The sequence below is a fragment of the Pseudophryne corroboree genome, chromosome 4 (genome assembly GCF_028390025.1).
Source record: "Pseudophryne corroboree isolate aPseCor3 chromosome 4, aPseCor3.hap2, whole genome shotgun sequence".
Classification (NCBI taxonomy): domain Eukaryota; kingdom Metazoa; phylum Chordata; class Amphibia; order Anura; family Myobatrachidae; genus Pseudophryne; species Pseudophryne corroboree.
In genome coordinates, this window is record NC_086447.1 from 825745378 (window position 1) to 825773244 (window position 27867).

Consider the following 27867-nt stretch of genomic DNA (forward strand, 5'->3'; position numbering starts at 1 on the left):
CTTATATGTGTCGACCATCTTCATGCGTCGACCATGTGTCAATGTCGACCATGTCAATGTCAACCAATAGTGGTCGACCTAATGACTGTCGACCATAACATGGTCGACCATCTGAACGGATACCACGTGCCTATACTGCCTTGCACCACTGCTTAAAAAATATATATTGAGATCCTATTACTAACGCTTTTTCCATGCATACAGTGTGTCAATGTGGGGTTCCACTCTCACCATAATCGGCAGCATCTGGACAGACATAGATATTTAGAAACACGCAGACTATTCTCCAATTACAAGGGAAAATGAATTGAGGCTATAAGAAGAAGCATGCATTTTACATTTTGATATATATAGTATAAGGAAGGAATTAGATTTTTTTTTAAGTGAAGATATTTATATGTGTCTGGAGACATCCATTACATAGATGTAAAACAGAATCATGTGTAAATTATAAAGCTTCTCTAAGACCGTCTCTATTTCCTAATTTGAGCTCCTTTGGACTAATCAGAGTGACTCTGTACATGGTAGGAGCTAGGTGTGTGGTGGTACAGTGCTGGTATCTGACTATCTGTACAGTATACATTGCTATGTATAATTACAGATGTAATCTCTGTTACTTCCCTCTTGGGAATGAATGCATAGGCCAATGGAACTTGTAGCATCTACAGTAGAGTGAGCAACATGACATATCTTCGAGTGGCCCTTCATTGCGCACACTGCCCAAATCTATCTGAACAAAGAAAGGCAGAGCATTGTCCCACACTGAGATCAGTGCAGCAGTACGGATGGTTTCTCTAACCTAAGCAGTAAGTTAACCTTTGTCTCATACCTAAGTGATGAGACGGCATTGCTATCCAAACACGGACTAGCTAGTGTAGGTAGACAGCATGAGTGCACTGCGCTTATGCTGTGACATAGGAAAGACAGGCTATTATTAGTGCCTGTGCATTTTTCATACAGTGATGATTATACTAACAACAGAAAGTCAGATTAGCACTGGGACAATATTCACAATAATTTCCTGGAGCATCAATACTTATTAAGGTATTATACAATAAACTTCCTTATAGTAACTGTATATCCATCCATCCCTACACTTCTATCACTGATTTAGCCAGCTGCATAAATATAAAGTGACACATAAGAATAGGAACATTGGGGCAGGTGTATTAACCTGGAGAAGGCATAAGGAAGTGATAAACCAGTGAGATGTGCAAGGTGATAAATACACCAGCCAATCAGATCCTAACTGTTCATTTACATATTGGAGCTGATTGGCTGGTGCCTTTATCACCTTTCACATATCACTGGTTTATCACTTCCTTATGCCTTCTCCAGGTTAATACATCTGCCCCAATATTACATAACATTTCCTTTATTTTCATCCCTGCAGGACTACAGATATTTTGGACTCCATTTAGTTACCTGTGAAGGGGGCGGGCCAGCCACACTTACGCCTTTGATGAAGTTGCAGGTGTATATATATATATATATATATATATATATATATATATACTGTATACACACAGATACATTTATTATATACACATACTGAATTATCATATGAATGGGGTTCAGTTACCACATTGAAAACTATTTACAGTCACTTGCATAGACAAGCATAATACACGGTAGCATACACCGTATATTACGAGTGTAAACATTTCATTATAAAGCACAAGCAAGATTTTGAAAAGGTTTCCATTGCAGTTCTGCCATAATAACCTGTATTTTCTTCCCGTTATAAAAAGCTTTCCATTTCCACTTTGCAAATGTGCTATTGTGTACACGAGCCTAATGCTATGCAAAAAAAAGGAGAAAAAAAACAAGAAACTTGTGGTTTCTTTCTTTACGCATTGAATGGAATATTGAGTTAGTGCTGCTCCTTTTAAAACAGAGCCGATTGATTGCTGTAAACTGCAGACAAAAAGCAAGTCATTAAAGGAAAACAGTATTTAAGAATTTCAGGTTGGGAATCATCACTATGGAAACGCTGTGAACGGTGTCAGATAAGAATTATCACTTAACTATTGCATGGGGAATATCTAGGTTTTATGACATGTAGCCCTGGCCATCCACAAAGACTACAGTGCGCTCTCTGGGTCTTTAATACACACATATAATGATTTAAAGTCACAAGTGACTAAGGGGGACATGTATTAAGCAGTGATAAACGTGGACAAGTGAGCCAGTGGAGAAGTTGCACATGGCAACCAATCAACACTGACGTAACATTTATAATTTGCATACTATACAAGTATACAGAACAGCTGATTGGTTGCCATGGGCAACTTCTCCACTGGCTCACTTCACTTTTATCACTGCTTAGTACATGTTCCCCTATGGGGTCTATGTACTAAGCTTTATGGAGATAAAGTGGACAGAGAAAAAGTACCAGCCAACCAGCTTCTAACTGTCATTTTTCAAACACAACCTGTAGCATGGCAGTTAGTAGCTGATTGGCTGGTACTTTATCTCCATCCAAGGCTTTAGTAAATAGACCCCTAAGTCAACTCTGGATTGCAAAACTGGCCTAACGTAACCAACTGTACACCTTGTTTGTGCTGACAAGTTGAGTTGGAGTTGGGTTCCTGTCCTTCGTATAACATTAATAGGAGAGTTTAGGGTTGTATTTGTAAAATATATATAACGTGAGCCCAAATTTTTTAAACAATGTATGTATATCATCTTGGAACCCAAAAAAAACAATATCCAAACTGGACCAAAGTTATGACATGAACATGGGAAAAGCAACTGCTTCAGAATAAAGAGACATACTTGCAAACAGTTTCTAAAGTGTGACTGTCACAGGAATCATTAAGTCTTGTGATAAGAGCGCCAGCACGTTCACACCTACATGTGTGTTAGGTCTGTCAGCCCCTTGACAGCCACATTATCAGATCAGTGTTCTTGGTGGGAACAAGCCCTTAGGATAAGCAAAAGAACAAGTACACTGATTTCACTTGTCCCAGATTCTTTTCAAATGTATGGGATACAGATTACAAAGCAGCTTTTATTGGGAAATGATAATCACTGCCATTAATTTGCTATAATAAATCCGAGGTGACCAAAAGTATTATCCATTTTAAAACTCAGTTTTAATAAATAATATCCCCTACCAATGATACCAGTTTAGTGGTTTAGGGGTCTATTTACTAAGCCTTGGATGGAGATAAAGTACCAGCCAATCAGCTAACTATCATTTTACAGGCTGTGTTTGAAAAATTACTGTTAGGAGCTGGTTGGTTGGTACTTTGAGGGAGATTTACTAAGCAGTGATAAAAGTGGAGAAGTGAGCCAGTGGTGAAGTTGCCCATGGCAACCGATCTGCATTGACGTAACATTTATAATTTGCATACTATAAAAGTATACAGAGCAGCTGATTGGTTGCCATGGGCAACTTCTCCACTGGCTCACTTTTCACTCTTATCACTGCTTAGTACATCTCCCTTATCTCCATTCAAGGATCAATAAATAAACCCCTTATTAGTAAATAGACCCCTTAGTTTTTCCATTGCGACACTCACCGCTCACTGTATTTTGGTGCAACCTTTGCTACTGATGGCCTTTGGCAATTTGACACATGAAATATAAGGCTTCAATTCGACCTTGGTGTATGTTATGTGGGATATTTACTAATATGGTACAAATGACCAAACCTACAGCAAGTAACCTATAACAACCAACGCGCATTGATTGGTCCGGCACAGATTACACCAATGGATGCAAAGTTCTGATTGGATGCTGCTGCATACTTTTTTCCCAGGTTTGTAAAATCCTGCCTCAGTGTAAGTACAACATCCTGTTATAGTCTAACAACCCTATAACTAAACAATTAGTTCAAAGACTTGTCTTGCAAATGAACAGAATTCTGTTCTTGCGCACAGGATTGTTGGCTCGTCAACAAAAAATAATACAGTAATTCTAACTATAACCAAATAATGTGGCAAAAAATAGAATTTCCACTTAACAGTATGCCAACTAATTAAATCTGGTTGTAGAATAATTTAACCCATTTTCATATACAAATAGAGGTAGACCTACTATTGATTTGATGTTATGTTCTTTTGCCAATGCGAGCGAAGACTTGTAGCAGCTTGCAAGGTCCTCTTTGTGACGGTCACTTAATTGTCCTCTTGCAATAGGCCCCACCGTGTGAATAACATCTGGAAAACCAAAGTATTGCAACAGTTAGATTCGGAAAGTAGTAACTGCTGAGGCAGATTATTGCAGACCTAAAACTGAAGAGAGGTTAATATACAGTAGTGGAACATTATGCTCTTGTCTCATAATTTCTAATGGCTGAACGATAGCATAACCGCCAAAGCAAATGCAAAGGTCATAAGGTCACACATTGCTCATACCACTAACCCAGCCGGTGTAGAAAACCTTTCAGCAGATGGAAAAGGCTACTTGCAACTGGTCGAAAAATAAAAATGAACTTTTTTACTAAATATTCTGCACCAAGCTCTAATATTACTTTTGTAGATGAAATCACTTTTTATATGTATTTCAGGTACAAATATGATTCAACTGTATAAAAAACAAAATTATGACTACAGAATACAAACAATCACCTACTTCTATATGGGGCAGTGTTTGATCATTGGCAGAACGTTCATGTGTCCTAGTTATCTCATGACATTCTCAGATTTAACTAATGCCTAATTGGCACAGATTATTTCCAAAATTCTGACCCCATCAGTAACATACGATAAATTCAAACATACTGTAGTCTGCTTTCATGAGGCAACATGGGAACAGTTGTGTCAGACAAAGGCGGACATCAAAATGTAGAGAATTAATTACTAAAAAAAATGAAAAATGTAACTCTTCAAATATAAATAAATATTTTCTACCCAGTTGGTCCAAAAAAGGATTAAAATCACGTTTGTAGTACATTTATAGAATGTTGTCTATAGGCGGGTACACACTACCTGATGTTTAAATGCCGGTGGTGAATGACTATTTTGTTGAACGATATAACGTTCAATGATACAGTGCGTACACACTGAACGTTATCGTTCAACATTTAGTGATGTTACTGCTGGCATTTGCGAACATGCAGCTGAGCCCCACATTGACGGGTTGAGCTACATGTCAGCTCAATATTGCTGAACGATGTGCAGGTGCGTGCATCATTTATCATTCACCAATAATACCCGTATACACACTGTACAATTTCAGGCTAAAAATAAATGATAACGTCATAAATGTCGTTAGCATTTATTTTTTTAAACAGAAATCTCCTAGTGTGTACCCGCTTTAAGAGATTAAAAGACAACCATTTAAATTACCCTCTACTAAAACATCAGAATTTTCTCTGTTCTGTCATGGCTGGAAAATCATTAGTTACATTTGCTATTAGGGGGTAGGGGTGTGTAATCTTTTGCTATTAAGGGGGGGGGGACTATAAGTAATTATATATAATTTTCATTTTAATCCCAGTTCAAAAATATATATTTTTATTTTCGTTTTTTACTGTAACCAACATGCATTATGTAGAAGAGCCTAAATGCAGAATCTGAAATATTTCAGATGTTTGGATGATGCACAGGGATATAATTTGGCAGTGTATGTAAAATCTAAAGGTGCGAAATTGTTTAGACTATTTCTAGCTTGTTTGTAAGAAACACATTCAGCATCAAAAGGCTAAGCACTGCAGAACGAGATTACAGCTCTTCAAATACCTTAGACGCATTTTGTTGATAATTCCATCTCTACGCTTTTACATCACACATAAAGATGAAAAGAACAGCGTGCATTCACATCATACAAATACCTGGGTGACAGACAAATAACTGTGGGCTACTGCCATGTGTACCATGTGTGTAGCTCAAGGCATGTGTAGGCATAGCAACACCTAAAAACTTTAGTAGGACTAGGGAGTCAAGTGACAGAGATATACATTTGTCTAAGCTCTCATTGGCTGTCAAATCTCATAGAGAATACCCATCTGGAGCGCACGTCCTGCAAATTCAGAAGAAGGGAGAATCTCCCACTGGCCAACACATGCTTTTTGCTAGGCTTGTCATTGGCAGTCACTAGGATTAAAGTGCCCTATAACCAGCCCTGCTCATTATCTACTTGGTATCAAACACATTCTGTGTGACACTTTACAATAGATTCCATCTTAAAACTCTTAGGTTTCACTAGTAAACCCTATTATTGAGTGGTTGGACAGATTCTGTTTGTTGTAAATGAGAGCTAGGGTTCTCAGTCAACCACTGTTTCAGGTTCTACCCTTGCATTAGTGTAATAAAGAATTAAATGCATTCCAATACTTGATAACAGTACATGCTAAGTAATCTCATTTATAGAACTTAAAGTAGTGGGTTTTAAATGAGGCGTTTTCAGTCTGGTAGTTAGGAGTGGTGTTGAGGTCAACATTTAAAGAAGGCCTTTCATTTGCCAGTTAACTTATGTTGTTGAAATTCATTTCAATGCGTTTCGTGAGGACTACTTCACTTCGTCAGGAAAATGTTTTATTCCTGCAGAAGTGAGGGAGTGCTCAGGAAATGCGCTGAATTGGTCCGAGTTCCCAGCAATTAAGTACAGGTTGAGTATCCCATATCCAAATATTCCGAAATACTGAATTTTTTGAGTGAGAGTGAGATAGTGAAACCTTTGTTTTCTGATGGCTCAATATACACAAACTTTGTTTAATACACAAAGTTATTAAAAATATTGTATTAAATGACCTTCAGGCTGTGTGTATAAGGTGTATAAGAAACATAAGTGAATTGTGTGAATATACATACACTTTGTTTAATGCACAAAGTTATTAAAAATATTGGCTAAAATTACCTGTATAAGGTGTACATGAAACATAAATGCATTCTGTGCTTAGACTAAGGTCCCATCGCCATGATATCTCATTATGGTATGCAATTATTCCAAAATACGGAAAAATACGATATCCAAAATGTTTCTGGTCCCAAGCATTTTGGATAAGGGATACTCAACCTGTATTACTTTCATTCTGCCCATTGCAAGGTAGATGAAAGTTACAATGTTAAAACATTTCATTCGAATTAATTAGTTCAACTTCATTATAAAATACTGTACTTCATCTGATTACTTAATGTTTACCTAGAAGTTTCATCATAGGTTCTCTCTCTCATAATATTAGGCGAGTGTATCTGTGTCACATTCTTTACATACACAGTATACAGTATATATACACTATGTTGATTTTTCTATTTGTTTGATTTTTCTGTTTGTTTGAGCAGGAATCCATCTTTGGGTGTTGGTTATTACTATATTGTGACGATCTCTTAAGGGGGGTACACACGGAGAGATCCGTTCTTAAAATCGAAGCAATCTGACTAGATTGCTTAGAAGTTAAGCACGGATCTCGTGTTCTATGCCCCGCAGCAATAGCGATGCACAGCCCCGTGCGTCACTAACGCCGGTGCTAGATTGGTCTGCATGCAGGCACAACCTAGCACATCGCTCTTTTCACCCGCTGGGTGAAATGGGCGGCACCCCCATCACCCCCCCTCGCTCAGCACACATCGCACTGTGCTGAGCAGGGGGAGAGATGTGTGCTGAGCGGTCTGTGATAGATCGCTCAGCACACAGCTCTGCCAGTGTGTACTGGCCTTTAGTTCACTATTGGAAATATCACAGACCAATCAGCTTCTTGCTTTTATAGGTAAGTTGGGCATTGAATTCTACAATTGTTTCTAAATTACATTGTTTCATATGCAAAGAATATTTATTTGCTGTGACCTACAGTATAAAGCACAAAGTGGTCTCAACATAATCATTATTAAACATGACACAGCATTGCAAATTACTGAAAATCTTCACAACTAAATAATGTATGATGATCTATCTAGTCCAAAATCGGCTGTAAAAATAGCACAATGGCCTAGATTTATTAAAAGGCACAAAAATGGTAGATTAGTACAGCTAAACCATAGTACCAGGATAATGCACTCACTGCTGACTATGGAAAAACGGATATCACTGTCAATTTCTTTATCTATGCGAAAATAATAATGGTCTGTCCTAGACTATGTGTTATTGGCTATCATACAGGAAAACCAAGGTCTGCAGAAAATAAAATAAAAAAGTCTAAAAAAAAACTATACTGTAAGTACTGAACGGATTATACATGCAGGTAATTAATTCTATTGCATGACTTTATTATAGAAATTAAATATATATTTTTAATGATAAGCTGCCAATTAACATTTTCAACATATGACTAATGAAAGTAAAATACATCATTGCTCGATGTTATCCTGATATTTCATTGCAGTTCTGTTTAAAGGTAATATGAAATAGGCCCACTCCACTAATGACAGCTGAAACTGCTCCCATATCTGTAAGCAGGGAGCTCATCCGGCTAATTCTAATGACACTGCACTAGCAAGGCGGTAAAGGTGTCAATCAAATGCTATCTGTTCAGATAGTACAAACACCTCTCAGCCAACATGGCAACCTGCTGCAAGGGAATGATAGAGAATATGAGGGACATAATTAGTTAATTATAAAGACTACTGTTATATTGTGCACCTTATTAAGCACATTATTGCACAGCTTTTGGTATAAATTAATAGCAACAAATAGTTGTAGGAGTTCATCCAGAAAATTTTGCTCTGCAATTTTTTGTTTTATTATTATTAATCATTCCTAGTAGAGATGTGCGGTTTGGCTTTCCAGAAATCCGAAGCCACCCAGTTTTTGCGGGTGCGATCTGAACCAAAATCCGGTCCGGATCTCCCAAGTCGATCCGATCCCAACAGATTCTTTATCGATTTTTATCAGTTATTAATAATTTTTTTCTAGCTATATTTAACCTAACCATAAACTGAATCCGAACCAAAACACTTGAGGTTGGTTTGCCAAAACCAAAACACAATGATGAATGAACCAACACATGGGGTCACATATGGCCTGAAAAGCAGCGCACGCCACCATACAACAATGGTTATGCGGTCAGCATACCACTCGTCTGGATCCTGGCTGTCACAATACCGCCACCGGGATCCCGACAGGGGCACCATACCGCCGCCGGTATACCAGCGAGGTAGAGGTTTCCCCCTCTATGGGTGTCCATGACACCTATGAAGGGAGAATAGAGCGTAGATCGCCACTGAGCCCGCAGCGTGGTGAGTGCAGTGACCCCGCAAGGGGCTTCATTGCACTCGCCCCCCTGCCAGCATTCCACCGCTTGGGATGCCGATGTCGGTATACTGACCTTCGGCATCACGTGTGCTGGTATACCACACTGAACCCCAACAATGCTCTCAATATGCCCGCCCCTACCATGTTGCTAATTGGGAGGGAATACTGCTAGGAACTAGTACAGGATATAGTACTTGTTTAAAATATTTACATCAAAGTAATTCTGTGGACAACGCAATTTCTTGAATAAACTTGTTTCCAACTGTCACTTAAATTCAGGCTCTTAATTTTTAAACATTTGGTCAATATTATGACATTAACAAATAATAATAATAATAATAATAATAATAATAATGTTTGTATTCAATATGGTGCATAGAGCATTATACTGTATATATTAATGCAAAGAGCCAGTAGGAAATTGGACTCCACTGCTGGCAACTATGTACAAAGGAATTAATAACCTAAAGCACAATTACCACATGTCTGTATATTGAGGATGAGAATGTGGGGGATAAAATTAAATATATGAGCACATATAAATGGTTTATAGAGTACAATAAACATCACACTGAATATGCTAATAAAGCAGTAGCCCAAGTAGAATGTGTTTACTAAGTTCCCTTCACGCTTTCATAACCCCAATGTTTTCACTTAATAATAATTCTGGTTGCTGTCAGTCATTACTCACAAACCACAACGTATATATATATTTATGTTTAATGACAGTCATCAGGCTATTTGAAATTGAATTAGAAAAGAATATGATACAGAGGGGGGAAAAAACCCACAAACCACTTGAAAGTTAATTTGGATTCTTATGGGCTGATTTACACAGCGGCACTTCTACATTATCTTCAGATCTTAATATGTTAGAGGTCAAGTGACAGAAAATGAGAATTACCAGAATGCTTTATAGCATACACTCTTTTCTGCTCAGGACTTTCATTTACCTAAATGTACTTATTGAAAGAGCCTAATGATGGCTTTAACTTACTGTATAAATGTGATCAGTGATTTATATTAATCCTGAGGACTAAATTGTTGTACAATTGTGCGTGTACACAGTCACCAGAGCTCTTACTGAGTAAGGGTCAATTCACAGTCATTAGTGTAAGTGTAAAAGCATTGCATGTCTTTACCCCCCTGATGCTGCGTCTTAGGTTTCAATGATGAAAGCATAAGATCCAGAAATGTTTTCATTTAAAAAATCTGGACTCTAAGAGGTTCTAGATGAGCCTTAGGTAATCACTGGCTCTCCAGCATTTATGGATCTCCATGTAAATGAGCCTACATACTGTCTTAGATCATCCACAAGTTTAGGATCTGCACTTTGAAACTGCTATGACATGCAAGGAACCACACTTGGGCCCCCATTTATCAGACCTTGGAGAGTGATAAATTGCATGGTGTTAAAGTACCAACCAATCAGCTCCATGCTCCATGTCACAGGCTGTGATTGAAAAATGACACGTAGGAGCTGGTTGGCTGGTACTTTATCACCGTGAAATTTATCATTCTCCAAGGCTTGATAAATCTGGAACTTGGTGGCATATTGACCACATTACGCATCTCAGACCAAATCTGCAATGTGATAATTGAATAAACTTACCTCAAGTTACACTTGCCGATTGAACTCCGATTACACTTACCTGCAGCCAGGACCGGTGATCCGGGAAGGCAATCAGTCATCTGGTCTTGCAATCCGCTGTGGCCCCCGGTGCTGTAAAGTGAGAGGCCGCTTCTCAGCGTTACTTTACTGCACTGGAAGTCACTGTAAGAGCACAGCGATCCGATGACCGGCTGCCCTCACCGATCACTGGTTCCTGGGTGCATGTAAGTATTATTTTTTTTCTAATTTTTATACATAGTGATCAGGCTGTGTGTCTATCACTTGCAGAAACTGTGTTCATTACGTAAAAAGCCCACGGCCGACAAGTGGAGGGAACTAGGGTGTATCTGGATCATGCCTAAAGGCGGGGGTGACCACCCAGGCAGTGGGGCCCATCTGACATTTGCCCTGTACCAAGGTACCCCGTTCTATATATGAGCAAAAGTGGGTCAAAAAGTGATTAAGTTCTGATAATTCTATTTATGATATTGTTTGTTGTTAATATGCTCCTTTCATCAAATTATGATGGGTTATTGGAAGCAGATTTTTTTATTCAAAAATCAGCATAATTGGAAAATAAAAACCTCACAACCAGAGGTGTAACTAGGGTTTTCGGAGCCCAGGGCAAGATGAAGAGTGGCGCCCCCCCCGCCCCCCCCCCCCCACACACACACACACAAACACCAAAAGAAGTATGTGCGCGCGTCAAAGGCACGCGTGGCGAAAAAATGGGCATGGCCACACACCAGAAGAGGTGTGGCCACTGAAAATGCCCCACAGTGCCAGTTACATGCCCCACAGTGCCAGTTACATTGCCCCACAGTGCCAGATACATGCCCCACAGTGCCAGTTACAATGCCCCACAGTGCCAATTACATTGCCCCACAGTGCCAATTACATTACCCCACAGTGCCAGTTACATTGCCCCACAGTGCCAGTTACAATGCCCCACAGTGCCAGATACATGCCCCACAGTGCAAGTTACATTCCCCACAGTGCTAGTTACATTGTCCCACAGTGCCAGTTACAATACCCCAGTGCCAGTTACATGCCCCACAGTGCCAGATACATGCCCCACAGTGCCAGATAAATGCCCCCCCTGCTCGCTCACTTCTTCTTCCCGTTCCCTCTGTGCTATGTGAGGGGAGGAGAGCGCAGTGCAGCGCCTCTCCTGCCCCTCAACGCTCCAGGTCTCCGGCGGCGGCTATGTGGCGCCGGTTCGCTAGCCAATCATAGCTCGCGGACCAGCAGCCAATCAGGAGCCGGTCCGCAAGCTCTGATTGGCTAATGCCGCCAGAGATCAGACACACGCAGCGCTGCTGGTGCTGGCAGCGGTGGTGAGGACATTGAGGGGAGGGAGAGACGTTGCGCTCTCCTCCCCTCACATTGCGGCGTGACGGGGGCGAGTGGGGCATGATGCCCTGGCCGCCGGGGGCACCCCCTCTGCTGGGCCTGTCAAGGCACCCAGGGCACGTGCCCCACTCGCCCTACCCTAGTTACGCCTCTGCTCACAACACATTTGCACCCTACCCCCATTATATTAATCAGCAAGTGAACACTGAGTTCTTGAAGCTGATGTGTTAGAAGCAAGAAAAATGGGAAAACCTAAGGATCTGAGCGAATTTGACAAGGGCGAAATTGTAATGGCTAGATGACTGGGTCAGAGCATCTCCAAAACTGGGTCTTGTGGGGTGTTCCTGGTTTGCATTGGTTAGCAGTGGCAGTTACTCTCCAAAGGCTGCAGTGCAGACCAGGTATAGCAGAGGGGAACGTACTGTACATAGTCCTAATTGCACCTTTCATGTAGTTTTTAATACCTGCAGGTGTCTGCCTGTCCCAGGGGGTGATCGCTGTGTATCACGGCTACTGCACCCAGGACACAACAGTCAGTGGGTGTTATTCAAATGATATATCACGCCCAATCTCCTTTCTAAAGTGATCCCCTATATTGCACATATCGCACCCACAGTAATTAGGTGTAGCTGCATAAAGGGTTGGGCGCCTCGCTACCCCAGGGGTAGTGAGCTGAAGTTATGATACCACGGCCATCAGCAGAAACAGAACAGGTGTGGAAAGGGGTGAAAATAATTGAATACCGCCCAGTGTCTCCTTCCTGTGCCTACCCGCCCCCCAGACTCCCATTGGCTATTCTGGGGGTCGGACAAATACTGGAAGGAGACGCTGAATGCTGTGTCCCAGGTGCCGCAACTGTAATACACAGGAACAAGCAAGGACAGGCAGATACCCACAGGTATTAAAAACTAAATTAAAGGTGCATTTAGGGTTATGTACTTACAGTATATAGAATGTTAAAGCTTAACTGAGTCCTTTTATGTTTCTGGGACTAATACGCTACCTGTATCCCTTGTCAGGATAAATCCGTACTCCTTGTTATTTACTAACAACTTGTGGCTGTGTGATATTGGAGGGAATGGATTCTAAGTAAAATGACTTTCACATATATAGGAAAAGTAGATTGACACTGGAAAAAGATCCTGTTTATTATGAAAGTGTCTTTCCAACAGGTATTATCCAGATTACAATCTGACGGGATTAAGATCAATTCTGCGATATATTCCTGTGTAAAATGGCTCTAATTTTGAACATTCTGAATGAAAGTGTATATTACTGTATACTGTATATGTGACTACAGAATAGGAATACTGTTTACTAATTGCAATATTACTTTTGCTGGAACAAACAGTGCATTATTATATTGCCACTTTAGATTTTTTTATTACATTTATTTTTTCATGCTAAAATCAGTTCATAACTGAGATTTAATACACTGTACTCGGACTCATGCAGATCCTTATTCTGTTTTTTGTTTCTCAAAAAAACAGGCAATTCCTTTTAATGGAAGCAGCTGTTCCTAGGTGTTGGTAGTATCTACTAATCAAGACGTTGACGGTTGACCAATTTAATTTTATGTGCTTGGTTTCCTTTGGTTTTGACTAGAATATAGATCCCTTCCTCCAATATATCACATACTGTATTTGATAAAAATCCTATTTACAGACACTGTCTATAAGAGACATATGGAACGCTAGTTAACTACCAGCTGAGACTTTAGATTGATATGCTGCCTGGCCCTTACATGAAGATGAAGTAATAAATAAGAAATGAACTCAGCATTTGTAGAAGATATGATTACAACTTTATCAGGATCAGGAAAAGTTCACAATCCATGGTACATGAAGTCTAAGGGCGACATTTACTAAGCAGTGATAAGAGCAGAGAAGTGAGCCAGTGGAGAAGTTGCCCCATCAACCAATCAGCACTGAAGTAACATCTATAATTTGCACACTATAAAATTATACAGAGCTGCTGATTGGTTGATGGGGCAACTTCTCCACTGGCTCATTTCTCCGCTCTTATCACTGCTTAGTAAATGTCCCCCTATGGCTATAAAGTAGGGACTAAAGTGACAGGGTGGAAAGTATGTAAGCGCTACTAATTACACTCCAATCTGTGTACAAATGTATAAGTTTCCTTCACAGTACATTGGTTATTTCAGGTTTCTCCCCTCACAACATGAGCTAATTGCAAAATTCATCAACATTTGCAGATTTTGGCAAAATTCTGCATTGTAGGCCTAAATCAGACCTGATTGCAACAGCAAAATTGTTCTCTAATGGGCAAAGCCATGTGCATTGCAGGGGGGAAGAGGGGGAGGGGCAGATATAACATGTGCAGAGAGAGTTAGATTTAGGTGGGGTGTGTTAAAACTGAACTATAAATTGCAGTGTAAAACTAAAGCAGCCAGTATTTACCATGCACAGAAACAATATAACCCACCTAAATCTGACTCTCTCCGCACATGTTATATCTGTCCCCCCTCCCCCTGCAGTGCACATGGTTTTGCCCATTAGAGAACAATTTTGCTGCTGCGATCAAGTCTGAATTAGGCCCTTTAATCGCTGTGAAAAACCTTGCAAGAGTTAATGTACTGCTTCAATAGGCCAGTCTCTGTACATGTGTGCATGTTAGAGTTAGCTTGGGCTTTCATTTCAAGACTAAGGGCCTAATTCAGACCTGATCACTTGCTAGTTATTTTTTGCAGCGCTGCGATCAGATAGTCTCCGCCTATAGGGGAGTGTATTTTTGCTTTGCAAGTGTGCGATCGCATGTGCAGCCGAGCACTGCAAAAATGTTTTGTGCAGTTTCTGAGTTGCCCAGAACTTAACTCAGCCGCTGCGATCACTTCAGCCTGTCAGGTCCCGGAACTGACGTCAGACACCCGCCCTGCAAACGCTTGGACACACCTGCGTTTTTCCAAACACTCCCAGAAAACGGTCAGTTGCCACCCACAAACGCCCTCTTCATGTCAATCTCCTTGCGATCGGCTGTGTGAATGGATTCTTCATTAAATCCATCGCACAGCAACGATTCGCTTTGCACCCGTACGATGGGCCTGCACATTGTGGTGCATACGCATGCGCAGTTCTGACCTGATCGAAGTGCAGCGAAAAAATCTAGTGTGTGATCAGGTCTGAATGACCCCCTAAATCTTTGCTGGCAGCAATGTTGGACTGGAGCATGGAGGGCTAACCGGGGGAATGTAGTGATAGAGTCCCATGCTTTGGACTGCAGCCATCCACCACAGAGGCTTGGCTAACTATTAGAAATGGTTTGATTTGGGCCCCTTTATAAATAAATATAGTTAACACCAGGGCCGTAACTAGACTTTTTGGTGCCCTGAGCCAGAGAGAGAATTGGCACCCCCCTCCCCATCCCCCTGATTTTTCCAATCGGGACATAAGGCACATGCCTAATGCCTATATATGATTGATAGATAGATAGATAGATAGATAGATAGATAGATAGATAGATAGATAGATAGATAGATAGATAGATAGATAGATAGATAGATAGATAGATACAGAGCCGGCCATAGGCATAGGCAAACTAGGCAATTGCCTAGGGCATTTGATAAGCCTAGGGGCATCAGAACCTTCTGCTGATTAAAATGATATGCGGCATGCCTATATTCTGTGTGTAGCATTTCATATACAGATACAGCCACAGTCTCACACAGTATATAGTCATGCTGCATATCATTTTAATCAGCAAAAGCTGCTTGCGCATCCTAGCCACATAGCAATGCAAATAAGATGCATTTTCATAATAAAAAAGGTGCCCGACGTTAGCATTGAGGCAAAATTTATGAGGACACATCTGTATCCAAGCATAGGCAGAGGTCACAGTGTTACTGGCAGTGTGAGTGCTATGTGCATGTGAGTGGGTTGGTTATGCAGTAGTGTTCGGAATATGTGTAAGGAGCATTATGTGTGTCATGTAAAAATGCATTAATAATGTGCAACATGTGTAGGGGGCACTATGTGTGTCATTATGTGTATAAGGGCATTAATAATGTGTGGCATATGTGTAACAGGGTACTACTGTATGTGTGTCATTATGTGTATAGGGGCACTAATAATGTGCAGCAAATGTGTAAGGGGCACTATGTGTGTCATTATGTATATAAGGGCATTAATAATGTACGGCATATGTGTAAGGGACATTATGTGTAAAAGGGCATTAATAAAGGTTGTCATAATGTGTAAGGCGCATTATGTTTATAAGGACATTAATAATGTGTCTCATATGTGTAAGGCACATTACTGTGTGGAATTATGTGTATAAATGCATTACTAATGTGTGGCATTATGTGTATAAGGTGCTCTACTATGTGGCGTTGCGTTATAGAAAGGACACTACTTTGTCGTCTAATATGAATAAAGAGCAATAGGGTGTGGTGTAATGTGAATAAGGAGCAATTCAGTGTGATGTAATGTGAATAAGGGTCTCTACTGTGAGGAGTAACGTTTAAGGTAAAGTGATACTACTGTGGGATGTAATATGAATTATGGACACTATCGCATGATCAAATGTGAATAATGTTGCACTACTGTGTGGCGTAATTGGAATTGGGGGTACTATTGTGTAGCCATGCCTCTTGCCAGCAAAAATACACCCCTTTTTGGGCTGTGCGCCAAATGTACGAACTGTTCCTATTTAAAATATAGGGGGTACAAATACCAAAATGAGGACTGCTATGGGTGAGGGGTGATGGTGCTGGGAAAGGGGTGCAAGGTCAGAGGCGGAACCAGCGGTGGAGCTAGGGGGCACCAGCCAAAATCTTGCCTAGGGCATCATATTGGTTAGGGCCGGCTCTGGATAGATAGATAGATAGATAGATAGATAGATACAGTGTAAAATAAACAAGGCGGCACTCTGAGACTTGAAAAACCATAAAAGGTGTATTGAAATGGATTGATGTTTCGGGGACGTGCTCCTCGAAACGTCAATCCATTTCAATACACCTTTTGTGGTTTTTCAAGTCTCAGAGTGCCGCCTTGTTTATGTTATACTGTTTGGACACAATTCCTCTTTATACCACATTCATGCACTTCACCTGAGAGCTCGCTGTTATTCAGTTGCAATAGCTTTTATTAAATAACACATTTCAATATACTGCCATACCCAGGATTCAAACCTATAGCCTGTTGAATTCTAATCAAACACCCTACTCATTGATCTATTTGATCCTGCATAAAAACTATGAACACTATATGAAGCTACTGGTACTTTGTAAAAAATAATCAGCATTGTAATTGAGCAGATCTATGTAGTGTGCAGCCACACATCTCAATCTCTTGCAGGAACACACTACATAGATCTGCAATGATGATCGTTTTTTCACAAAGTACAAGGTAAGCTTCAGATAGTTAGAATTCTCTAGCTTAGAATTATCTACCTTTCTATGCAAGGGCAGATAGCTCAATGAATATATTGTCTGACTGCAATGCCAAAGGCAATGGGTTTGAATCCCGGGTATGTCAGCATCTTGAAATTTAATAAATTACAGTGTGACTGAATCACAAAGAAATCTCAAGTTGAGTTCATGAATGTTGTATAGGTATTAGCGACAGAAGGGGTCAGGGTAGGAGACAGCGGTGGTCAGGAGATGCTGGGCTTCAAAAAGGGGGGAAGCTGCAAGTGAAAGTAATTAAACCAGATAATTGGCAAGTGCCACCTACCCTGCAGCGCGGTGCGGCTACAGTGTGTGCGGTGCCCCCTCCACACACACCTAGTTACAGCCCTGGTAAACACTGCTATTGCATGCATGATAAAGTAGCAGATACACCATAGTCCTGTGCAGTATAATGTAACTTGTTCATAATGTATAATTCAAGTGCACAGCCTAAAACCTGACCCCTAGAGGAGAGGGTGAGCCCTGAGGCAGTGGGGCCTACCAGGGTTTTCTCTGCACTCCTATGAGCCAGTCCGAACCTGGCTGGCAGTATTAGCTTACTTGAACATAAGTAAAACTCACGAAGAGCAGCCAAGTATAGATTAATTTCTAGCAAAGAAAAACATTACATATTGCAGCGATATGGTGTTATTGAGAACGTGTTTATTAATAAATGTGTTTATTAATAAATATATATCCCTTTATTTTAAGTAGAAAAAAATGTGTCCCTTTCCAATAGTTCTAATTGAGGAATCAATTTCTTACTGGCATAGAAAAGTCAGCACTACACTAACAATACGCTACAGTAAAAAAAACTTGTTGCAAAAACTTTGACTCATGGAAACAAATTAACAAAAAAAGAAATAAATGCATTGTCATCACACAAGTGTCATTAAATTCCTAACTTTAAACTGAGCTGTGCTAATTAATATAAACCTAGAAACCCCATGCTGAGTCTTGTTTTATTAGCTGCAAACAGTGTACATACTAATTATGCAAATCTAATTAAGGCTTTCTCAATACAACAAAGGTGAAAGTAGAGAAAACACTTTGTAGCTATAAATCCTATATAAACCTATTTGAAAATGTGGAAAATAATGGATTGTCAAAAAATAATTAGTAGAAAATAGTATTAAAGGGATAATTTAATAATTAAAAAAAAAAATAGCCAGGCAAAAACGCTAACAATTTTAAATATTAAGTATGGTATAATTAATTTTGGATATTTTTTTTAAATAAAAAGATTCAATACATAAGTGAGATTATTTAAATGATATTATGAGGTAGAGAGATGCACTTTTAGGTAGAGATGTGCACCGGAAATTTTTCGGGTTTTGTGTTTTGGTTTTGGGTTCGGTTCCGTGGCCGTGTTTTGGGTTCGAACGCGTTTTGGCAAAACCTCACCGAATTTTTTTGTCGGATTCGGGTGTGTTTTGGATTCGGGTGTTTTTTTCAAAAAACCCTAAAAAACAGCTTAAATCATAGAATTTGGGGGTCATTTTGATCCCAAAGTATTATTAACCTCAATAACCATAATTTCCACTCATTTTCAGTCTATTCTGAACACCTCACACCTCACAATATTATTTTTAGTCCTAAAATATGCACCAAGGTCGCTGGATGACTAAGCTCAGCGACCCAAGTGGCCGACACAAACACCTGGCCCATCTAGGAGTGGCACTGCAGTGTCACGCAGGATGGCCCTTCCAAAAAACACTCCCCAAACAGCACATGACGCAAAGAAAAAAAGAGGCGCAATGAGGTAGCTGTGTGACTAAGCTCAGCGACCCAAGTGGCCGACACAAACACCTGGCCCATCTAGGAGTGGCACTGCAGTGTCACGCAGGATGGCCCTTCCAAAAAACACTCCCCAAACAGCACATGACGCAAAGAAAAAAAGAGGCACAATGAGGTAGCTGTGTGAGTAAGCTAAGCGACCCTAGTGGCCGACACAAACACCTGGCCCATCTAGGAGTGGCACTGCAGTGTCACGCAGGATGGCCCTTCCAAAAAACACTCCCCAAACAGCACATGACGCAAAGAAAAATGAAAGAAAAAAGAGGTGCAAGATGGAATTGTCCTTGGGCCCTCCCACCCACCCTTATCTTGTATAAACAGGACATGCACACTTTAACCAACCCATCATTTCAGTGACAGGGTCTGCCACACGACTGTGACTGAAATGACGGGTTGGTTTGGACCCCCACCAAAAAAGAAGCAATTAATCTCTCCTTGCACAAACTGGCTCTACAGAGGCAAGATGTCCACCTCATCATCATCCTCCGATTCATCACCGTGTACATCCCCCTCCTCACAGATTATCAATTCGTCCCCACTGGAATCCACCATCACAGCTCCCTGTGTACTTTGTGGAGGCAATTGCTGCTGGTGAATGTCTCCATGGAGGAATTGATTATAATTCATTTTAATGAACATCATCTTCTCCACATTTTCTGGAAGTAACCTCGTACGCCGATTGCTGACAAGGTGAGCGGCGGCACTAAACACTCTTTCGGAGTACACACTTGTGGGAGGGCAACTTAGGTAGAATAAAGCCAGTTTGTGCAAGGGCCTCCAAATTGCCTCTTTTTCCTGCCAGTATACGTACGGACTGTCTGACGTGCCTACTTGGATGCGGTCACTCATATAATCCTCCACCATTCTTTCAATGGTGAGAGAATCATATGCAGTGACAGTAGACGACATGTCCGTAATCGTTGGCAGGTCCTTCAGTCCGGACCAGATGTCAGCATCAGCAGTCGCTCCAGACTGCCCTGCATCACCGCCAGTGGGTGGGCTCGGAATTCTGAGCCTTTTCCTCGCACCCCCAGTTGCGGGAGAATGTGAAGGAGGAGATGTTGACAGGTCGCGTTCCGCTTGACTTGACAATTTTCTCACCAGCAGTTCTTTGAACCCCTGCAGACTTGTGTCTGCCGGAAAGAGAGATACAACGTAGGTTTTAAATCTAGGATCGAGCACGGTGGCCAAAATGTAGTGCTCTGATTTCAACAGATTGACCACCCGTGAATCCTTGTTAAGCGAATTAAGGGCTCCATCCACAAGTCCCACATGCCTAGCGGAATCGCTCAGTGTTAGCTCCTCCTTCAATGTCTCCAGCTTCTTCTGCAAAAGCCTGATGAGGGGAATGACCTGACTCAGGCTGGCAGTGTCTGAACTGACTTCACGTGTGGCAAGTTCAAAAGGTTGCAGAACCTTGCACAACGTTGAAATCATTCTCCACTGCGCTTGAGACAGGTGCATTCCACCTCCTATATCGTGGTCAGTTGTATAGGCTTGAATGGCCTTTTGCTGCTCCTCCAACCTCTGAAGCATATAGAGGGTTGAATTCCACCTCGTTACCACTTCTTGCTTCAGATGATGGCAGGGCAGGTTCAGGCGTTTTTGGTGTTGCTCCAGTCTTCTGTACGTGGTGCCTGTACGCCGAAAGTGTCCCGCAATTCTTCTGGCCACCGACAGCATCTCTTGCACGCCCCTGTCGTTTTTTAAATAATTCTGCACCACCAAATTCAAGGTATGTGCAAAACATGGGACGTGCTGGAATTTGCCCAGATTTAATGCACACACAATATTGCTGGCGTTGTCCGATGCCACAAATCCACAGGAGAGTCCAATTGGGGTAAGCCATTCTGCGATGATCTTCCTCAGTTGCCGTAAGAGGTTTTCAGCTGTGTGCGTATTCTGGAAAGCGGTGATACAAAGCGTAGCCTGCCTAGGAAAGAGTTGGCGTTTGCGAGATGCTGCTACTGGTGCCGCCGCTGCTGTTCTTGCGGCGGGAGTCAATACATCTACCCAGTGGGCTGTCACAGTCATATAGTCCTGAGTCTGCCCTGCTCCACTTGTCCACATGTTCGTGGTTAAGTGGACATTGGGTACAACTGCATTTTTTAGGACACTGGTGAGTCTTTTTCTGAGGTCTGTGTACATTTTCGGTATCGCCTGCCTAGAGAAATGGAACCTAGATGGTATTTGGTACCGGGGACACAGTACCTCAAACAAGTCTATAGTTGGCTCTGCAGTAATGATGGATACCGGAACCACGTTTCTCACCGCCCAGGATGCCAAGGCCTCAGTTATCCGCTTTGCAGCAGGATGACTGCTGTGATATTTCATCTTCCTCGCAAAGGACTGTTGGACAGTCAATTGCTTGGTGGAAGTAGTAAAAGTGGTCTTACGACTTCCCCTCTGGGATGACCATCGACTCCCAGCAGCAACAACAGCAGCGCCAGCAGCAGTAGGCGTTACACTCAAGGATGCATCGGAGGAATCCCAGGCAGGAGAGGACTCGTCAGAATTGCCAGTGACATGTTCTGCAGGACTATTGGCATTCCTGGGGAAGGAGGAAATTGACACTGAGGGAGTTGGTGGGGTGGTTTGCGTGAGCTTGGTTACAAGAGGAAGGGATTTACTGGTCAGTGGACTGCTTCCGCTGTCGCCCAAAGTTTTTGAACTTGTCACTGACTTATGATGAATGCGCTGCAGGTGACGTATAAGGGAGGATGTTCCGAGGTGGTTAACGTCCTTACCCCTACTTATTACAGCTTGACAAAGGCAACACACGGCTTGATACATGTTGTCCGCATTTCTGTTGAAATACTTCCACACCGAAGAGCTGATTTTTTTGGTATTTTCACCAGGCATGTCAATGGCCATATTCCTCCCACGGACAACAGGTGTCTCCCCGGGTGCCTGACTTAAACAAACCACCTCACCATCAGAATCCTCCTTGTCAATTTCCTCCCCAGCGCCAGCAACACCCATATCCTCCTCATCCTGGTGTACTTGAACACTGACATCTTCAATCTGACTATCAGGAACTGGACTGCGGGTGCTCCTTCCAGCACTTGCAGGGGGCGTGCAAATGGTGGAAGGCGCATGCTCTTCACGTCCAGTGTTGGGAAGGTCAGGCATCGCAACCGACACAATTGGACTCTCCTTGTGGATTTGTGATTTCGAAGAACGCACAGTTCTTTGCTGTGCTTTTGCCAGCTTAAGTCTTTTCATTTTTCTAGCGAGAGGCTGAGTGCTTCCATCCTCATGTGAAGCTGAACCACTAGCCATGAACATAGGCCAGGACCTCAGCCGTTCCTTGCCACTCCATGTGGTAAATGGCATATTGGCAAGTTTACGCTTCTCCTCCGACGATTTTATTTTAGATTTTTGAGTCCTTTTTTTACTGATATTTTGTGTTTTGGATTTTACATGCTCTGTACTATGACATTGGGCATCGGCCTTGGCAGACGACGTTGATGGAATTTCATCGTCTCGGCCATGACTAGTGGCAGCAGCTTCAGCACGAGGTGGAAGTGGATCTTGATCTTTCCCTATTTTTGGAACCTCAACATTTTTGTTCTCCATATTTTAATAGGCACAACTAAAAGGCACCTCAGGTAAACAATGGAGATGGATGGATACTAGTATACTTATGGATGACGAGTGACTGACGACACAGAGGTAGCTACAGCCGTGGACTACCGTACTGCGTCTGCTAGTATAGAGATGATAATGATATAAAAAATATATATATATCACTACTGCAGGTATATATAATATAATGACGGACCTGCTGGACACTGTCAGCAGACTCCTAAACTACTAGTATGAAGAAGATAGAAAAAAAAAAACCACCACAGGTAGGTATACAATTATGGACGAGCACTGACGACACAAAGGTAGCTACAGCCGTGGACTACCGTACTGCGTCTGCTAGTATAGAGATAATGATATAAAAAATATATATATATCACTACTGCAGGTATATATAATATAATGACGGACCTGCTGGACACTGTCAGCAGACTCCTAAACTACTAGTATGAAGAAGATAGAAAAAAAAAAACCACCACAGGTAGGTATACAATTATGGACGAGCACTGACGACACAGAGGTAGCTACAGCCGTGGACTACCGTACTGCGTCTGCTAGTATAGAGATGATAATGATATAAAATATATATATATATCACTACTGCAGGTATATATAATATAATGACGGACCTGCTGGACACTGTCAGCAGACTCCTAAACTACTAGTATGAAGAAGATAGAAAAAAAAACCCCACCACAGGTAGGTATACAATTATGGACGAGCACTGACGACACAGAGGTAGCTACAGCCGTGGACTACCGTACTGCGTCTGCTAGTATAGAGATGATAATGATATAAAAAATATATATATATCACTACTGCAGGTATATATAATATAATGACGGACCTGCTGGACACTGACAGCAGACTCCTAAACTACTAGTATGAAGAAGATAGAAAAAAAAAACCACCACAGGTAGGTATACAATTATGGACGAGCACTGACGACACAGAGGTAGCTACAGCCGTGGACTACCGTACTGCGTCTGCTAGTATAGAGATGATAATGATATAAAATATATATATATATATCACTACTGCAGGTATATATAATATAATGACGGACCTGCTGGACACTGTCAGCAGACTCCTAAACTACTAGTATGAAGAAGATAGAAAAAAAAACCCCACCACAGGTAGGTATACAATTATGGACGAGCACTGACGACACAGAGGTAGCTACAGCCGTGGACTACCGTACTGCGTCTGCTAGTATAGAGATGATAATGATATAAAAAATATATATATATCACTACTGCAGGTATATATAATATAATGACGGACCTGCTGGACACTGTCAGCAGACTCCTAAACTACTAGTATGAAGAAGATAGAAAAAAAAAACCCACCACAGGTAGGTATACAATTATGGACGAGCACTGACGACACAGAGGTAGCTACAGCCGTGGACTACCGTACTGCGTCTGCTAGTATAGAGATGATAATGATATAAAAAATATATATATATCACTACTGCAGGTATATATAATATAATGACGGACCTGCTGGACACTGTCAGCAGACTCCTAAACTACTAGTATGAAGAAGATAGAAAAAAAAACCCCACCACAGGTAGGTATACAATTATGGACGAGCACTGACGACACAGAGGTAGCTACAGCCGTGGACTACCGTACTGCGTCTGCTAGTATAGAGATGATAATGATATAAAAAATATATATATATCACTACTGCAGGTATATATAATATAATGACGGACCTGCTGGACACTGTCAGCAGACTCCTAAACTACTAGTATGAAGAAGATAGAAAAAAAAACCCCACCACAGGTAGGTATACAATTATGGACGAGCACTGACGACACAGAGGTAGCAACAGCCGTGGACTACCGTACTGCGTCTGCTAATATAGAGATGATAAAGATGATAGAGATGAACAAAAAATATATAACACTACTGCAGGTAAATATTTATATAATATAATGAATGACGGACCTGCTGGACACTGTCAGCAGAATGCGTTTATAGAATAAATAAAAAAACACCACAGGAGTGTTTAACTTTTTCAGGCAGACAATATACTGGTGGTCACTGGTCAGTCACACTGGCAGCAAAAGTGTGCACTGTACTCCTGCTATAACTGCACCCCAGTCTCCCCCACAATTCAGCTGTGTGAGCAGTGAGCACTCAGCACAGTCAGATATACATAGATGATATTATCATGCAGCACACTGAGGCTGAGCACAGATATGGTATGTGACTGTGTATCGTTTTTTTTCAGGCAGAGAACGGATTATATTAAATAATAAATAAAACTGGTGGTGGTCACTAGTAACTATCAGCAAAACTCTGCACTCTGAGTACTCCTAATGCTCCCGAAAATTACTAAGTTAGTAGTAAATCAACTCAAGTGTCTCTATCTATTCTAACGGAGAGGACGCCAGCCACGTCCTCTCCCTATCAATCTCAATGCACGTGTGAAAATGGCGGCGACGCGCGGCTCCTTATATAGAATCCGAGTCTCGCGATAGAATACGAGCCTCGCGAGAATCCGACAGCGGGATGATGACGTTCGGGCGCGCTCGGGTTAACCGAGCAAGGCGGGAAGATCCGAGTCTGCCTCGGACCCGTGTAAAAAGGCTGAAGTTCGGGGGGGTTCGGATTCCGAGGAACCGAACCCGCTCATCTCTACTTTTAGGGATGTTCCTAGTAAACAGGCTTCATTATTGCACCAGCTCTGATCTGATGGACATCAGTGGCCGGATGTAATGGACTCCGAGATCGCTGGGGGACCGGACGATCTTGGACGTTTTGTTAAAGGGGCAATCACTTTTAAGGAATAGTTTTGCTTTGTAAGTGTTTGAACCTTTACAAAAATGTCCAAGATTGTCCGGCATCCCGCACCTCCGACAACCTCGGACTCCACTACATCCCGCCACAGGTCTCATCCCATACTATTAGTAGAATTCAATTTACCCTTTGATTTGCAGATTAGCAGAGAAGAGCATTTCATGGCGCCTTCTGCAAACGTTAAAGAAGGTATGAAACACATAAAAGTTCCACATCTAATACGCATCTGAGGTATGCGTTCAGAACAGCCACATGGATGGGAGGTCAGCAATGACACAATGTTGATATCACATACTGAATGTCAACAGACACAATTTTTGATTAATTTAAAGATAGGGGCATGGGTGTATTAAGAGAGGAGAGGGCCCGTGTACAGGCTCCTAGAGGATCCCCTCCTCTCTGTCAGCGGCCACAGTGCGGTAGACTCTGTGAAACTGGCAACCAAGCCTTATTCCTTGAGACATATCTACAGAGCATTAACGAATCCCTAAGAAAATGGCTGCCCCACAATTTCCATCCATACAGTGTGAATGGGAAATGGGTTGCATCCACCTGGCAACCCGTTCACACCGCACAGCGCCAGGGTTGAAACAGCGTTCAACTCTGGTCGCTACGAGAGTTGAATACCTGAGATACTTCCCCTTGATGCTTTCAGACCGCACAGCAATTTGGGTGATGCACACTCATGTGCAATAACCCAGGTTACAAGCTGAAGGTCTGAAAGGGGTATAATAGATACGCCAATTGTTAGGGGTAGGATTAGGGATAGGCTGTGTATAGGGGTTAACACAGCTGTGAGAAACCACAAAGTCAACATGCAACATAGAATGTCTCCATTGTGGTTGTTGAGATTTGACATGTGGACATCTCATCTCATCTTGACATTGAAGCCAGGTTGAGTTTCTGATCTCGACATTTGTGAATTTTGATATTCTGAATATTTATGTTGTATACCACACCCTAATAAAGGCTGTCCCGATGTACAATGGTGAATAGTGTGATCAAGCTGCACACCCATCCCTTTCACACAGGAAGTGGCAGAATGAGGGAGGGTGGCTTGTTCTTCTGAGAGCATGGGATGGTTCCCCAAAGTGTGTCTCTCAGCCATTCCAGGAAAACAGGCACGTATGGGGTCCATCAGAAAACCATTAAAGCAATAGTAACAGTGGACCCACAAGTATCTAACATCCAAATTGAAATGACATTCAATAACTTTCAAATGCCATAAAATCCACTTTATAACGTTATGCTGTTATTTGTGGTACATCATGAATCTGAATTCTTGGAAAATGATTTCAACAAGTAGAAGGTTTACAATGGCTTATCTACAGACACATAACCCAGATATGACCCAAACTTGCTCTGCTGAGTTCCAAATTGGCAGAAAGGAATTGTAATGCATCTACCCTAGGGAATATTGATGTGTATGTGACAAGCTGTTATTCCATCAGGCAGAAAGGGGTGATGTTTAGTGCACAGATGACAAAACAAAGCCAGTTTACTTACATGCCCAAAAGACCCTTCAAGGTCAGATTTTATATTTATCAATGTTGTAAACATGCTTATTTCATATAGGAAATTTACCCGGGCACATATTTGTGCAGCAAAAGATAATTTGCTATTTTTCTATATACTGATATACCGCAGTCAGACACCGGATTTCATACTTTCATCTTATGAGTACACTTGGCCCTATTGTTGAGAAATATAATATGATTTAGGAGACTCATGGAATAGCTAATAATAATAATAATAATAATAATAATAATAATAATAATCAGACTGTGAATGTGTATTACAGGCAAGCAGACTTTAAACACCATTTAACATTAGTATAACACTGCACTTGTTTTGTATTTGATAACTTTTACAATGTAGAGGTTCACTGACAAATTAAAATACACACAAGTACCAGTGAGCAATGGAGATATGGCTGCATGAACAAGATGGAGACGCTACATCAATTATGACAGTACCTCTCTTTCTAGGCCACAAACTCAGTACCCTGTGTACTCATCCTGCGGGGGAAACAGCACATGGCACAAGGACTGCAAGACAGAATGATCCAAATCAGAACAGGTTGAAGTCACTGCTGAAATAATGTGGCCTTGGTTAAATATTGAACCTGCTGTTCCTCTAACCAAGCCTAAATTTACACATGCCTC

At 41.5% G+C, this 27867-nt stretch overlaps 1 protein-coding gene across 2 annotated transcripts in view; it reads right to left on the bottom strand.

Moving 5' to 3' along the window:
* The window catches only part of MACROD2 (mono-ADP ribosylhydrolase 2), a 3123444-nt gene that overhangs the window by 1141206 nt on the left and 1954371 nt on the right, over positions 1-27867 (bottom strand). For both annotated transcript variants that reach the window (XM_063918531.1, XM_063918530.1), the window contains exon 6: positions 4045-4166. In XM_063918531.1, coding sequence (XP_063774601.1) covers positions 4045-4166 — 122 coding nt within the window. The remainder of the gene's footprint in view (positions 1-4044; positions 4167-27867) is intronic.